Genomic DNA, 17,852 nt, shown 5'->3' on the forward strand with positions numbered 1-17,852 from the left:
ACAAGATACCAAAAGTATACTACCATCAATTCAGAATAAGTAACAATGCCCTATCTCCATGCACTGGTGGAAATCAAACAGTGGATCACATGTTACAGGAACATAACAGAACAGAGAAATTCCCAAATGTATGAATTTCAGTCAGCAAATGAGAACACACTCTACTAATTTTGAGGCAGTAACCATTGTTCAAGAAATTGTGCAGTATTTAAAATATTTTTTGCCTAAATCAGACATCATAATTAAGTAAACAATCATTAGTATTACCATATGAAATAGAGCATGGAAAAGCCAAGATGCAATAATGACATTATTCTGAAAAGTATAGATAGCTACTCACGATACAGAGGACATACTGACTTGCAGACAGGCACAACAAAAATACTGCTATATATTTGAGCTTTTGGCCTTAAGGCATCCTTCTAAAGTAGAAAACACACACGTGACCACAGCCTGAAAGGACAGAGACAATGGTCATATGTGTGAGGCCAAACGCTCAAACATAATATTAATGATCACATACACTCAGTCATGGGTAAAGCTGTGACAGACTTTCAGTTCATTGGCAAGATATCAAAATCTGTTGTAACAGATCTTCCCAGACAAATAGTTTCAGTTAAGCAAGCTTCTTCAAGATTATCTAGTGCTAATACTCAAGTTTAAGGAATATTCCTTGGTCAAATACAAAATAGTTTTTACAGTTGGCAGTCATAGACACCAAGTGTAGAAAAATGACAGTACTCAGCATTCTTTCTGGCCAAAGTCATACCATTTGTGTTTATGGCACTATTGTGGTCAGACAGTAGGCTTAACATGCTACTTCTGTCTTTGACTAAAGACTGGTTTGATGCACCTCTCCATGCTAATGCTAGTCTATCCTGTGCAATCCTCTTCATCTCTGCAACATACCTGCTTACCATTACCAAACTGACAATTCCTTACTGCCTCATATCAAATGCTTGATTCTTTTAGTCAGCTTGTGCCATAAATTTCCTTTATGTCCAATTACATTTAGTATCTCTTCATTAGTTATCCTATCTGTCCATCCAGTCTTCTACATTCTTCTGTAGCACCTGATTTCACAAGCTAGTAAATGAAGTATTATCTTCTTGAAGACTACTGGAATCATTTCCCAGTGTTTAGTGGAAGACAATGTTAGCTTAATGTACAGCATGTTAACTCACTATCGTCAGGCTGGAGACCCGAATGTCTATGCTATTTTGTCCATACAGACACTTCCATAAATGACTCCTTACTGCTTAAATATATAATAGGTGTTAAAAATTTCCCATTTTCAACAACTATAGCCAGTCTGTATTTTGTATTATCTCTGCTTTAGTCATTACTAGTTATTTTGTTTCCCATGCTGTTCTTTAAATACAGCAAATGACTGTTTATTCAGATTAAATGATTTGCAGATTATCTGTGCATAATATGGCAAATTTTGACAAAATAAAAAACTAGTCCTACAGTAGTCTGTTACAATTATAATGATTATTTTCATTTTGAATACACATTTCTGGTTGTTGAGATGTAGGTGACAAGCTTGTCTGAATGGTCAAATAGTGATGACTGTGAAATGAGATTTGAGCAACTAAGTGACACATATAGAGAATAACATCTGTTCAAGAGAGCAAATATGAGCCAATTGAGGAACTCGTTAATGTGCAAAAGGAGGCACTGAACTGTTATTATAGTATGCCAAACAAAATGTGTTTAAATATAACACTGTTTGGACTCTACAGAAAATTAAAACTGTTGGCAGGATGAAAAATAAACAGAAAAAAAATGGTACAATTATTTCTGCGAAAGGGAACTAAAAGCAAGTGATATGAAAAACAGAATCTTTTAAGTCTAGAATGGAATAACAACAACATGAAAGGAAACATCGCTACTCACCACACGCGAGGTATCCCTGGAGGAATGGTCAATATGAAGGGAATGATCATTTGAAGCAAAAAGACTTCATATGGACATATGCCCTATTCTGAATGGTTTTCTAAGGTAGAACATATTTAATGTTTATTTGCTTTTGGGTCAGTGGTACAGATGCGTATGCCTTACCCATCAAAACCCTTTGACATTTAATTCTAACCCAACTTACCTCATTGCTTTCAACCTCTTTGTCCACAATGTCTTTCTGTTATTAAAATAGGCCGTAGAATGTACAGTTATCCACAGTGCATTGTCAGTAAAGTAGTGCAAGCGATTGAGACTATATCTGAGGAAAGTGTCAATTCACTGTGGTTGTACACACATTGGCTAAATAGCCACAGAGCTACACTAATGAAGAATGTGCAGACATAGTGTATGTTGACGGCTTCTGTGATGTAGTGCTCTCTAAGAAAATCAATAAGAAATTACATTAAATGTGTTCTATCTAGGAAAACATTTCATACTGGATATATTTCAATATAAATTTTCTTTGCCTCAAATGATCATTCCTGTCATACCCTTCAATGTTGACCATTCCTCCTGGGACACACTATAGAGTAGGATGTGCAGTGACAACGCTGCATCCATCCAGCAAGGAGTGTTGTTCAGTATGGCCAATAAGACCGTCGACCAGTGATCCATCAGTGTAGATTATTTCTGAGCCCTCAAACTGGCCAAGAAGAGAGAGAAAATGCTGACGGAGGGCCTCAGATGGAACTGAGTCTTTGGGGCCTAGCAATAGATCCAGCCAAAGCCGTGGCCGATGTATGGACCATGGAGGTGTACGGAAGGGGGCCTGCAGGAAAGGAGGTAAGGGGGAAGCGCTGACTTCATGAAGAAGTGACCGGATATGGATGGTGAAGGGAAGCCCAATTCTAGGCCACCGTTGTGGGAGATGGACCACTCTGTTGGGGAAAAGAAGACGGTAATTTGGATGGTGAGGCGAACTATGAGGTAAAGTTCTGGATGGGGTAGACAGTATGACGACGACAGAAGTGCATCACGCAAGTTTTGACAGCCGAAAAATGAAAGCCGTGAGTGAGGGCCCACGACTGCGCCTTCCGTATAGCTCCCTGCAGACAGCAGTCAGCTGCAACAGTGGAAGAGGAGCAGAACGAAATACAAAAATTGTCAGTGTATAGGGAGATACTGACGATCCTACTGCTAATGTGAGACCACTGACGGCAATTAAAATGTGTGTGACACTCAGGACAGAGCCCTGCGGGACCCCATTCTCTTGCATGTGGGGTGCACTATGGAAAGAACCGAAGCAAACTCTGAAAGTGCGGTGTGACAAAAAGTTCTGTATAAAAATCAGGAGTGGGCCCCGAAGACCCCCACTCATGCAGAGTAGTGAGGATGTGGTGTCACTAAATGGTACTGTAGGCCTTCGTGGGACCGAAAAAGACAGCAATGAGGTGCTGTCACCAGGAAAAGGCTGATCGAATGGCAGACTCCAGGTACACCAAGTTGTCGATGGTGGAGCATCCTTGGCAAAAACCACCTTGGGACAGAGCCAGAGATCCTGAGACTCGAGGAGCCAACACAACTGCTGACTCACCATACATTAAAGCAGCTCGCACAGAATGTTGGTAAGGCTGATGGGACAATAGCTGTCAACATCTAGTGGGTTCTTCCCAGGCTTTAGGACTGAAATTATTACAATTTCCCGCCATTGTGATGGGAACTTGCCATTGCTCCAAAAGCAGTTGAAGACACCAAGGAGGTGGTGTTGGGAATCCACTGATAGATGTTTTGAATTTGCGAATGGATGCCATCTGGGCCAGGGGATGTGTCAGGACAGTCGGAGAGGGTACTGAGAAATTCCCACTCACTAAGGGGGTCATTATATGGCTCAGGGTGGCATGGAGCAAAAGAGAGGTGTTGTCACTCCACCCTCTGCTTGAGGAGATGAAAGGTGGGAAGGTAATTCTCCAACACAGAGATGCAAGCATAATGCTCTGCAATTATGTTGGCATTGGCAGATACAGCTCCATTTTTGGGTTCTGATAGCCGTAAAGTCAGCAGAGCTTGGTCCAAACCTGGGAAGGGGAGGTTCGTGTGCCAATGGTGGAGATATAGCATTCCCAACCTTCCTTCGTTTGATGAGGAGGTGAACCTGTGCTTAGAGCCATTTGTAGGCAATAAGATTCTCCAGTGAGGGATGGTGCTTCCAATGTTGGAGGGCCCGCCTACGGTCTCTAATGGCCGCAGCGATTTCTGGAGACCACCAAGGCACTAACAGGGAAACTGGAGGAATGAGGGATTACTGATTCGGCTGTGGCAACAATGGTATAAGTGATGACATGGATCACTTCATCGATGGTAGCATGCAGCAGATACTCAATTTTGGTAGTGGATGTGAAAGTGTTCCAGTCAGCCATGGGAGGACCCCACCTGGGCAAGTGTCGATATGAGAGATGCTGCAGTAGTAGGGACAGGAAGAGTGGAAAGTGGTCACTACCACACAGGTCATCATATGCTCTCCAATGGATAGATGGGAGGAGGCCAGGACTGCAAACTGAGAGATCAATGGCCGAATATGTGCCATGTGCCACACTGAAATGTGTGGGGGCACTTGTATTTAGGAGGCAAAGTTAACGGTGAGTTAGGTGGTCCTCAGCATTTTTGCCACAGCCATTAACCTCGGCTCCACCCCACAAAGGGTTATGGGCATTAAAATCACCCAGAAAGATTGCGAAATGAGTGCAGCAAAAATGTGGGCTGGTGCTTCACCATATGGAGGGAGGTAGATGTTACAGACGGTAATTTCCTGTGTTGTCCTCACCCTGACAGCCACAGCTTCTGAAGGGGCACAGATTCACTACAGACAGAGGTAAGGACAAAAATACATACTCCAACTGACAGTCTGTCACAGGCAGGATGGTTTTTGTGGTACCAGGGGTAGCCATGAAGGGAGGGGGTCCACATTGGGAGAAACCAGGCCTCCTGAAGGACAATGCAAAAAGCAGGTGCACTGCTTAAATTTGACCACAGTTCCACTGGAGAATGATGCTTTCTGTCATCTGGGGTGGCATGGAGTGACCAAGGAGGCAAATTAGGCCTCAGCAACACCTGTTGCCACTGGTTGAGTGTTGGCATCCAGTACTATGGCATCCGAGATGTCAGCGAGAGCGAGATCCTCAGGGGCTGCCAGAGTCTCTACCTCGTCCTTGGGTGCAGAGCTGTAGGGGGCACTGGAGGCTCCCATTTCTTGGTAGACTTTTTCTTGTAAGTTTTCCCCTCTCGCCACTCCTTAGGGGCTTGCTGCAAGGGCTTCTTGGAAGTAGCTACAGGGACAGAGGAAGACCATGAAGCCCTTTGACCAGCAGCCAGTGGCTCTTTCAACCACTGCGAGGACCGTGAAAGGTAAAGTCCCAAGGAACCCCTTCCACAGTAGAGGAGGCCATTGCTTCTCCAGCTGGGGGGAGGGGATCGATGTCCCTGACATTTTAGCAACAGAAGAAAACATGCCCCCAGCCAACTGGATGGGGGAGGGAGATGGGCGGCCCTGAGTGCCCAGTGGAGCAACCTTAGACAATGGGCATAATGGCATCAGCGATGGCAACGCTTTTGCAGTGGCAGCATAAGAAGATAGCATGGGAACAGGGTTTCATCTTTCGTATTTGAGTTTAGCCTCACGATAAGTTAGCCTGTCCAGGGTCTTGTACTCCATAATTTTGCACTCCTTTTGGAGCACTGGGCAGTCCGGTGAGCACAGGGAGTGAAATTTGTGTAAGTTCCTCAGGGGGTGGGTGGAAGAAGTGATGCTGTCCACAGTTCACACAGGTGGGAGACAGCGCACATGGACTGTTCCCAATACAGCAAACGTCCACAGTCTCTACATGTAGCAGTGGAAGGGTACCTGGAGGACATGTGCCCAAATTTCCAGCACTTTAAGAACCGCATAGGGTTTGACGTCACATTGGTACACCACCACCTTGACCTTTCAGGTAATGAATCATTCTCAAAGGCCAAGATGAAGGCACCGGAAGCAACCCTATTGTCTTTGGGTCCCTTGTAAATGCGCCGGACAAAATGGACACCCCACCATTCTAAATTGGCACATAGTTTGTCATCGGAATGTAACAGGAGGTCATGATGAAAAATAATTCCCTGGACCATATTGAGGATTTTGTGGGGAGTGACTGAAACAAGAATATCACCCATCTTGTCACAGGTGAGTAACGCCCAGGATTGGGTTGGGGATGCCATCTGAATTAAAATCAATTCACTGTGTATTTTGGATGGCGCTGTCACTTCCCCAAGTTATCCTCTAGGTGCTCAACAAAAAACAGAGGCTTCGTTTCCAGAAAGGAGTACCCATCAGTTCTGCTGCAAATTAAGTAACGTGGCAAATAGGGATCCTGTCGCTCTGAAGCCGTACGTTCCTCCCAAGGTGTTGCTAGGGAGGGGAATGATTTAGGGTCATACCTGTCAGTGTTGTAGTCAACTTTTTCTTTCTTAGAGACTGCTGGGGCCATTCAGTTCCCAGCATAAGATGACTTAGTCCACTTCATTGTGGGTCATCCGCCCTGATGCCACCCACTCCAATCAGGGGCTCTCCCCCTGGGCACCACCCAGCCACAGCAAAGGCCACCTGGCATGATGGCCATTGCTGGGAGTCTGGGTGCCCCACGAAGATGAGCATCTACTCCTTGGCATACATGGGGAGTTTACAGCTTGGGCATCAACAGTGCGATTCCTGTGTTGTCAGGGGGCTACCACCAAATGGGTACATGATGGGCCCACCACAACAGGCTGGCTACCGTGCTGGATATTGGACACCGAGGAATCCATTATTGTCACGTGGCAAAAGAGGACAGGAGACAACAGAAAAAGATGATATACCCAGGAGAGTGTCCTCGCTGAAATAGTTGAATTGCAGGTGGAAATACAAAGCCATGACAAGAGGTTAAGGAGATCAAATCTAAGGGCACCATGGATAACTCATGCACCACCTAAGGTGTCCTTCCCCATATGGCCTGCACTTCTGTAGAATTTGGAAAGTGGCAGGTCAGACCAGAAAATGGGGCCTGAACTTATAGGACTGAAATGTGTGAGACACCTTTTAGTCGCCTCTCATGACAGGCAGGAATACCGCAGGCCTATTCTAACCCTCAGACCCTCATGGTGGTGAGCAGTTTCATTCCTTTACAAGTGTGGTTGACAACTGCTGGATGGTTGTCACATGTGGCCTATGCTGCAATGGGGTTTATGTTGTGCAGGGCAGTTCAGTCCATTCATCGAATATCCTCTCATTCGACGACCTCCTCCACATGTGCGAAGGAATAGTGTCCCATTAATGTTGACTGGCAAGTATACTCTATTCAAACATTTGGAGATCAGTATAGTCAAACAACATTACACTTTGCCTTACTGTACCACCAAAACAGTCATGTTCAACATTGTTCCCAGGTGTTTTACACGTTCCCATCTCTTGCCATAAGAAGTTATGTCCAGAATCACTTATCAGATTAAATCTGTTCTCATCTGAGAAGAGCATACCCCACTCCTCTCATTGTTCCAGTCCCTTTGCTCTTGGCACCATTGCAAACAGTGCCACCAATGTTGAGGTGTTAACAGAACATGACGGACTGGTCATCAGGCAAAAAGCCCAGTCTCACACACTCAACGTGCTACTGCACGCCTCACAATCCTGCAGCTGTAGTTTAACACGGTCAACCACCTGCTCTCCATCAGGCAGCAGTGCACATGGTTCGCAACACTCCCTGAGTGTGTGAAACTGCTGTGAGCAATACCAAACTCCTGGGCTACACTCGTCACACTTGATCCCTTTTCACGTTTCCCGATGATTCTTCCCTGTGTGAAATCCAGATCATGTCTCTGGCCCAGATTGTGAACAAGAACACCGTCGCAGTATACTGTAATTGCTGTTTGATTGACACATGCATCTTTCCTGCAATTTACTCTGTTAAATTTAGATGGCAGACTCACAATTACCTTTAAGCTGTATAGTAGAGTTTATTGGCAATGCAGTACACATATAAAATTTCTATGATATCTTTGTGAAATGTTAATGTATACTGGCACCTTGTCCTCTGAAGTTGTACTTCTTGATGGGATTTACGGAATGTGACGAATGATTTCTTACCTGCAGACGTGCTGATAGCATCGCTGACGGACACGCTGTCGGAAAAGCCGCAGCTGCTGGCCGCGGCTCGCGAAGGCCTGGCCAACGGCGCACCCCTCCACACGGCTCCCGCTACCGGTGGCCTCGGTGCTGGCAGTGCAGGTGGGGCCAGTGCCAAGGACCAGATGCTGCTGCGCCAGCTGCTGAGCCTCGCGCCCACGGCACAGCCGGGGTCATCGCGCGGGCGGCACGGCGGAGAGGGTGAAGTCGCCAGTGACGCTCGGGCCGGTTCCGAGGTGGGGGCGGTGGGAGCGCGTGCCCACTCCGCCACTTAGACGGCTGGGGGGATGCGGTGTGCAGTTCCCCGTTACCTCCCCACTCTCGTGTCTCCTTGCCCCTCTCAGCAACTGTTTGCTTTTCTGCATTTTGCTTACTTAATCCAGCCCATATTTGCTATTTGTTACAGCTAATGAATTGTTATAAAAGGAAAATGGACCATGCATAGACAGAGAATATTCCTTCACTGTCATCATTTTACTAGAAATAATAATCTCCATAAATTTAGAACGGGAACTTGTGGGTGGGTCCATATTTTTCTGAAAATAACTTTTCCACAGTTACTATTTATTGTTTATATTTCATTATTTGCAAATTGTTTCAGAGGTCCAGCCCCATTCCCAAGTACTTATTGTTGTAACCGATCAAGTTGCCCACAGTCAGGCTTCACTGTTGCCAGGTTCAAGCTTGACATCTTGGCCACTTACAAGAAGATCCAGGCTCATGTCTGGATTATCGATCTGACTGCTGCCCTTCTATCTGTCACAGCACTAGCAGGGGGAGGGGCGGCAAGTCTCTTGCCCCAGTCACCCTTTACATCCAGAAAAGATACACAACACTCACTGTGACAGCATTAAAAATTTCCACCCCTACCCAAGTTTGAGCCCATAAACCCACCCTCCCACTCCATCACCCACCACCCACCCAGTCTCTCCCTCTCTACACATTATTGTTAACTGTCAATGTCAATAATTATCAAGAAAACTAAATGTCAGGAAAACATTCAGGCCCTATGATTCAAGATGGCATTTGGATGCACCAGGAAGATTGTACTGCTTAACAGAATTATTTAGCTTAATTACAAAGAAAAGACATCTAAAATTTCATGGATATATAGCACGAATCAGTGACACGATTAACAGAGAATCTTTGTCATAGTAAAGGTAACCTGTGAAATTGAAGGACAATAGCTAGCCAACAATCGGAAAAAAATCTCAAGGAAGTCACAGATGGCATAAAAACACAATTTCACCTCCTGTAAGTTCATGCCCAAACAACTGGCAGAAAGAAGTCTAAAAATGAAAAATGTATGGTCCTAGGACAATAATGGAAGTAAGAAGAATTTTTGGCGAGATGTAAAGACTAAAGATAATAGTGACTGTATATCCTCTATAAAAGCCCAAATGTATAAATAATAATATTATTAAACAATAAACTTTAGCTGTGGAACTTCCTATTTGCAGAAAAATGTTGTGATTGTCTCTACGATCCACTTGCCTGCAATTATCTTCATTTCTCCCTGCCTTTCATACATAATTTTCCTCTTCCTTTCTTCCAAACAATGTTGTCCCCCAAAAAAAATATTCTTAATAGGCCTGTTATGCCTTCTTCCACTTGTTTTTTGAGAGCTGTCTCTGGATTTATTCCTTTTAGTAGTATTTCATTTGTTGTTCACTCTGTCAGACTGGTTTTGGAGGAGAATGACCAAAACCAAACTCCAGCTGCTTCTAGATATTTTATATCAACAGGTTAATTCCTACAGAACAGGAAATCAGCAACAGGCCATTGTTAATAATGCTGTTTATTGAGAACAGTCAATTGCTGCTGATTTACTTGTTTGTAAGAGTTAACCTCTATTTTTACACAGCCATTATCTCACTATGTCAGTTTTCAACAAAACAGCATTTCATATAATACTTCAACAGAGTTCAGTTTTTATACCCATACAATAGCATAGATCATATGTATCTTTTGATACGTAGTAAACCTCCTTGTCATAGAACATAAATTACTACTTTAAGAATAGTTTCATTTCATAACTGAGAAAGTATCAACACACTTCCTATACATTAAAAATACAATAGTATTCTGTTACCTCGTACCAACTCTTTATGCAATGTGACAACATGTAAAACTGACACAGTACGTGCTTCAAAGCTTCGAGAGAGAAACTCGAATTTTACGGCTTCAAATTTACCTTTCAAAGAATGAAGGAGAGATATTTTTCCCTCGCTCATAGTCTCTCCTCTGCATTTCACTTCCTTATGTCAGTATGTACTCCTCTTACTCTCTTTGTGATAGTGATTTTTCTTCTTTGACATTTATCGCCCCTGTGTTGTGCCTTTAGCTACTGAATCCTTCAGCTATTTACCGGGCAAGGAGACACAACGAGCAAAGTGAAATATTGCTCTTTCCTGATTTTTCCTTATTTGCTGAGTATAGTAAACATTGAGTTGTTCTGTCCTAGAAGAGTCCAGTTTTAGTTCCAGTGCTTTCCATAAACGTAACTTCCTGTGAACATGTACAAAATTCTATTAATAATATGCAACCAGTAAATATCTATGGTTCTATAGCTATGAAAATATTGGCTAAAATTATATGAATAAATCAAAATACTACAAACATTTTTCATCCATATACTGTATCACATCAATGTCTAAAGTAAATTTATGAAAAATGCACCAGATCATTATTCTTTCAGCTATTATACACTAAAGAAAAATCTGTACAATGTGTGTGATATAAGTTTAAGTTTAGGATGTTTCTGTGCAAGATAATCAGTTCACATTCCAGAACTTTTTTTTTCAATTGCCAGAAATAGCAAATTATGTATGCAGTGTAGCTGACACCATTGCTAGCATTTCCAGTTTAGCATAGCTGCAACTTCCATACCTCTGTATCAGTGTACCAGAGCAACTTTCTTGGTGTAGTGCCATATCTTTTTTTTAAATTTAAGTAGGTTGTAAAAATACATGTTATTTTCTTAGAAATTCTATATTTTATTACCGGAACAGTGAAGTAGTAAATGTAAGCATTTATTACTCTTGTATAACATAACTTAAATATTTTGAATAGATATGAGCATCAGTAATGCAGTCTATGGTTTTTTGGTTAGAGTTAAGTGAATTACAGCCATCAGACATTAGTACAATTTTCTGTGTGTCTTTCGCAACCACAATGTTAAATCATTCCATCATTGTTTTCAAGTCAAGTGAAAGTTGCGTATCCTCCTTCTAGAGAATAAATAAATATGCATGGAAGACAAATAATATTATTTCTATGAAAGTTTGTCAGTTGCCTTTATAGTTCATTTGCAGTAGCACTATTAATTATTCCAAAAATAATTTTCTTATGCAAGAGGAACTATACAAGAACAGAAGGACGTCCATTTAATTTCATATTTCACAATTCCATCTGTACAAAAATTGTAACTATATAAAATTTGCATGTATATTAGATTCAATACTTACCCTGGTAAAATGCAGTAAGAAGGCAATTTCTACAAAGTGCATGACAAATTATATCTGCCAGAATATTTCAATTGCCACATATGTACCAGCAATGAATTTTCCTTCTTTTCTGCCTATGAACATGCAGGGTAAAAGCACTCTGTGGTGCTGATAAGAGAATGATGAGAGATGGCATTCACAAGCACATCTACACTCAGTTAAAATAAATAAACAAATAGAGAAAACTTTGGAATTTAGATGGCTTGAGTAATATGAAGTTCCTTTTTGACAAGAAAAAAGTGTGTCAGTAATGACCTGTTTCCAGTGAATTTTGTTTACTGCCACAGGCTGCATAATAAGTGAAACCACCTGGAACAATAGACTGTTTGTGAATGCTGTCCTCTAGTATGTGACTGAGAAACAAAGGGACTTCGATATACAAACCAAAAAAAACCACTCACAATTTATGGAAGTAATTTACATATCTCATCTCTTCCTGATGTACCAGAAAATAATGTATTATATTCTCATACTTACATATTGTTCCTTACAGGAAAAAAATAAAATAATTCACTGATGTAATAAGTTGGTATGAAATTAAACAGAAATAGTACTGATTGATTATTTTCCCAGCTGTTTATATAACTGTTCCTTTTCTTGCTACCTACACCAAAAAAAAAGTGTAAAATTCTAGGTATTCAGAAATCTGTTTGCAGACTTGGTCTTTATACTGACTGCAATTTGCTGAAGTGTAATCACCACAATGCAAGTCATATTACAACAGTAATTGACATTCCAACCCATGAGAGTAATTTATCACCTTTCACTCTGTCTAACACCAGTTACATAGGAAAGTAAATGGTGGTACCTATGAGAGAAACTGACATGAATGTTTAACTTTATATGTGAATGTGTTAGACTGGCTAGACCATGACAGCTATGAATGACTAAAAATACAAATTGCTGTAACCAGTCACATTTACTATAACGTTTCCACACACACGCACGCACGCACACACACACACACACACACACACACACACACACACACACACACACACACACACACACACACACACGGCTGCAGTTGGCGGTGCCTAGCATGGCCCCCGCTTTGCAATGGTCCTGCTGCACTCTGAATGCTTCTGCCTCAAAATTCGGAGCTATTTATATGACCCCAAGGAATGTTTGTTGCTTTAATACCCAGACCACGGTCACATAGCTTACAACATGGGTCTTGCTCTGGCATGGTGACACTGCCTTGCCCACTTGGGCTGTTATAGCTGCAGAGTGCAGGTTTTGCTAATCACAGCTAGCCTGTCTGAAAATCCTTGTGTGTACTTGTTATTAAGACCCATTTTTCACCACACTGTGCTCACCGACCCATGTGGCTAATGCAACACTTTCTCACAAATCCCACAAATTTCACTTAAAACTAAACAGGAACACTACATTCTGTTCATGTGTGATTTTGTATAAACATTTAACATTTACTTCATGCACAGTCCATGTGAATTTGATAATAGGAACATGTTATATAAAATAGTTAGGTTGGTTATTAAAAAGAAAGAACTTAAACTGTCTAAATCAAATAATGGAATGTTCAAGGTGGAATAACAACAGTATGAAAAGTTTAGATTGCTTCTCACCACATAGAGAAGGCAGTGTCACAGATAGGCACAATGAAAAGAAAGCTATAAATATTCAGCTTTCAAACTACATCTTTCATCAGAAGTAGAACACATGGACACATTTACATCTCCTAGTGCAGAGACCTCCTTTATCAGGTGAGCAGCAATCTGTTCTTTCCATATTGCATAAGACAAGATTAGTAACAAAGTGTAAGCTAAGTTAGATACCTAGGTCAGATCTATGCTGAAGAAACTACATACCAACAGTATTCTAAAATATTTCTGAAACACTCAAAGTACAGCATATTTTACTTTTAGAATATTTTTGTTATGTAAAATATGCTGAGGTTGATCTCTTAAAGCAATGGAAATTTCTATTCCTTGCTGAGATATACTTCTAAGGACAAAACACACTGAACAGTTTTTATTTGTCAGCTTATCCGTATGTTGACTCCATTTTAACTTGTTATCCAGCTCCACCACAGAGAAATTTTATGCAGGATGTTTTGCTCAATGCCTGCCTGTCCAGTTACCTCTCAGGCTGTGTCCAGAATGGTGGAGATTGGGCCCCTGATTAATACATCTGAATCCTCGGCAAACATTGTAATTTATGTAGGTTAAGGAAAGGTCCAGATCAAATATACCTTGCAGGTGTCCACAGTTTATATTCTCTCTTTCTGGGCTAAGTTTAATTCCTGTGATGCAGTTTATGGATGTGACCCTCTGCTTCTTATAAAGAAGGTAAGACACGGCCTATACTAGATGGATGCCTTTAATGACATAAAATTTTAGTGTTCCAAGTTCAATTTTCTGGTCCAGACAATCAAAGGCATTGGGAAAGTCACCAAACACCAACAGAATGATTTTTTGTGTCTAGATTTGTCATGACTTGTATTCACAGCACTGAAACCTGAAATCATTTACTTGAAGACATAAATGTTAAATGCAAGACATATACTCCATGTATCTTTCATATTCACATGGCACTTAATTTCATACAGAGACATCAACAGAACCTTGGCAGAAGGCAGCAATACAACTCTCATGCAATAACATTATTAAATCTGAAATATAGTATAGAAGACAGTCAAATGAAAAACCAGCACCTGCCACGGCAGGAACACAGAGTGGTTCCACTGGAAAGTAATCAACACACACACACATTAAGACATTTCTCCCACTGGGAGATGATATGGGCAATTCTTGTTTTGTAGAATACAGTCAACTACTGATGGATCCACAATGACATCCACTCTTACACTTCTTCGTCCAACTGAAACCAACATCAACACATCTTTCTTCAGGTCACCAAAGATGAGAAAAAAGCACACAGTGCAGGATCCAGGGTGTACAGAGGATGCTGCAGTGTTTCTCAATCAAATTGGTGAAGTATAGCCTTTGTCCAGTTGTTAGTAAGAGGATCTTTCACTCTATGATTTTCATGCCTTTGGCAACCTGAAGTAAGACGTGTGGACATCAGTCTAAGGCTGATGAGGGAGTGCAAGAGTGGGCGCAGTTGAGGATCTGTCAGCAGCTGACCACATTCTGCAAAACAGGAACTGGTCTCCAGGTGGGATAAATGGTTTAATGTGCATGGTGATTACACTTGAATTGAACCATCCATGGTCCCATTGTGGCAAGTGTTCAGTTTTCACTTGACTGCCCCCAATATTTTTCCAGACAAAAAAAAGGGAATGTGCTATTATTTTGAGCACATTATACAAAGTTATTTCCTGTTTTAGACTGTAGCTCCTATAGGGTTCTCCCATAAGACAAATCTCACTATTTTTCAAGACAATATAAGAAACTAGAGGATCCAATATTGCTTTGCAATTGCTAAATATGTGTGGGAATTGGATATACATCCTAAGCTCCTTCCCATTCCCCCCTCTATGCCCCTCACGCCTCTCTCTATGTCAATTTCCCCCCTTCTCCCCCAACTCTGCCCTCTTATCCCTTTCTCTGACGTTGTGCCTTGTTTATTGTTATTGCAAATGAAACCTTGATTGAGAATTTAAATTGCTTAAAATGAATGGGTAACTCAACTGGAATCACTGATATGTAGGGTATGAGACAGACTTCTCCAGCTGCTGTTTCCATAAGGATAGTAGTCTCACTGACAGTACTTCACATAGTTTTAATCTGTGAATGGGTAGGAGTACAAAGTTTCAGACAATTCAGGTTCTGTAACAGTCAGTCATAAACAGAACACTGTCCTTTAAAAAAATTAATAGCATTCACCTGTCTGGGTGTTTATTAGTGTATCATGTAAAAATTTGGAGTAAATCGGTCAAGAACTTTTTGAGATTTTTAGTAACAATGTTTCCCATTTATATGTTACATTTACAGAGTGTAAAATATACAAGTGCAGATATTTTGTTAGAACAGTGTACTGCACACCATTACTCCAGTATTCACTTCATTTGCAGACTAATAGTTAGAGCTATTAGGAGTTACCAATTCAATTCTACACAGAGTATGTGAAAGAACTTGCCCCCCTTCTAACACCCATGTACTGCAAGTCTCTAGCGGAACGGAAGGTTCCAAATGATTGGAAAAGAGTACAGGTAGTTCCAGTCTTCAAGAAGGGTTGTGGAGCAGATGCACAAAACTCTAGGCCTATATCTCTGACATTGATCTGTTGTAGAATTTTAGAACATGCTTTTTGCTCATGTATCATGTCATTTCTGGAAACCCAGAACCTACTCTGTAGGAATCAGCATGGATTCCAGAAACAGCGATTGTGTGAGGCCCAACTCGCTTTATTTGTTCATGAGACCCAGAAAATATTAGATACAGGCTCCCAGGTAGATGCCATTTTCTTTGACTTCTGGAAGGCGTTCAACACAGTTCCGCACTGTCGCCTGATAAACAAAGTAAGAGCCTGTGGAATATCAGACCAGCTGTGTGGCTGGATTGAAGAGCTTTTAGCAAACAGAACACAGCATGTTGTTCTCAATGGAGAGTCCTCTACAGACATTAAATAACCTCTGGCATGCCACAGGAGAGTGTTGCTTTTCACAATATACAGGGTGTCCCAGCTATCTTGTCCACCCAAAATATCTCTTGAACAATAACAGCTATTGGAAAACGACTTTCACTGGTATCAATTTAGGGCTGGGGCCCATGAATGTACATATTTGGAAACATTCTAAAACGAAAGCATATGTGTTTTTTAACACAAACTTATGTTTTTTTAAATGGACCTCCTATATTTTTTCTTCAGCAATCCATAGCATGACAAAGCACATACACAATGGCGTTGATTGAATCGTGATATTCCCATTACATCCCGAGATATTGAGACGCGAAGTTGACGCTTGAAACACCCAACATGCGCTGCTAGCGCACGTCCTGAGGCTCAGGCGTGAACCCCATGCTGCCCGTAATCGCGATGTGATTGACATGCGTAATCCATACTTATCAAGAGGTCCGAAACGAATAATACGGTCTCTGGCATCAACTCTCATAAGCACATAATGGTTTCCCTCTTGCACGTTTTACGTATCTACGTACACAATATGAACCAGTACCGATCGGTGTACATCCGTCAGGTTGTCTTATTTATCCTGCACACCCAAAATAAGGTTTATCTAATGCGTTATATGATCCATTGTGCCTGTCCCGCAGGGCCTGGCTCTACCTAGTCAAGTGTCCAACACAGTTCCCGCTACTGCCACAGTTACCACTTTGCCTTGTTTATGATTTGCGACCCATGCAAACTCCTGTACTCCACCACCCTCCGAGCATCCCATTTGTTGTTGCTTTGGCGTGCAGTACACCACTTGCCAATGTAATCGTGCATCAGAGTAATCTAGTGATGGCACGGAGGTAGTACACATTGTGAATAAACGTTGTGTTGTGGAACTTATACTGTACAGTATAATGTAAACACGTGAAGATATGGTAGAAATGCTGCTGATCTATGGAGAATGTATGTTGACGGGAAATACGTTATGAGATTGCTTGTTTGTTGATAGTGCTGTTAGCGAACATTATGATTATTAAGTTAATATGTCTGTTTTCTACCCTACTCTACATACCTGTACTGTACCCTGTTGTAGGTGGACGAAATGCTGTTCAGGCAGAACGACTGTGCAGAAGACGATTCCCTGACAAGCCATCACCTTCCCGCCTGATGTTTGGTCATCTTGGTCATCTCACATCTCGTCTACGTGAAACGGGAAGCTTAAATCCAAGACCTCGACATCGTCCTAGAACACGCACAGATGAATGTGCTGAAGTTGCTGTGCTCGCTACCATAGCTGTGAATCCTCAAATCAGCACACGTCAAATTGAACGTGAAGTTGGTGTGTCGAAATCAAGTGCACAGCGTATTCTTAAACGTCATAAATTTCATCCTTACCATGTTCATTTACACCAGGTTCTTCATGGAAATGACTTCTGCAATAGGGTAACATTTTGTCGGTGGGCTCAGCAAAAACTTCTGACTAATCCAAATTTTTTTGCAGATGTTCTCTTTACCGACGAGGCATCATTCTCCAACAAAGGAATTGTCAATATGAGAAATATGCATTATTGGTCTGCAGACAATCCAAAATGGCTCCGTCAGGTAGAGCATCAATGTCCGTGGAAAGTCAATGTTTGGTGTGGGATTATTGGAGATACCATTATCGGACCTTTCTTTATAAATGGCAGACAATACTCCAGATTTATATGACACAA

General features: G+C 41.7%; 1 protein-coding gene across 1 annotated transcript in view; it reads left to right on the plus strand.

Moving 5' to 3' along the window:
• Positions 1-12,159, plus strand: part of LOC126428137 (uncharacterized) — a 744,079-nt gene extending 731,920 nt beyond the window's left edge. Inside the window, exon 12 of the mRNA XM_050090038.1 lies at positions 8,057-12,159. Coding sequence (XP_049945995.1) covers positions 8,057-8,364 — 308 coding nt within the window. The 3' untranslated portion in view covers positions 8,365-12,159. The remainder of the gene's footprint in view (positions 1-8,056) is intronic.
• The last annotated feature ends 5,693 nt before the right edge of the window (positions 12,160-17,852 follow it).

The sequence above is a fragment of the Schistocerca serialis genome, chromosome 12, assembly GCF_023864345.2.
Source record: "Schistocerca serialis cubense isolate TAMUIC-IGC-003099 chromosome 12, iqSchSeri2.2, whole genome shotgun sequence".
Taxonomy (NCBI): Eukaryota; Metazoa; Arthropoda; class Insecta; order Orthoptera; family Acrididae; genus Schistocerca; species Schistocerca serialis.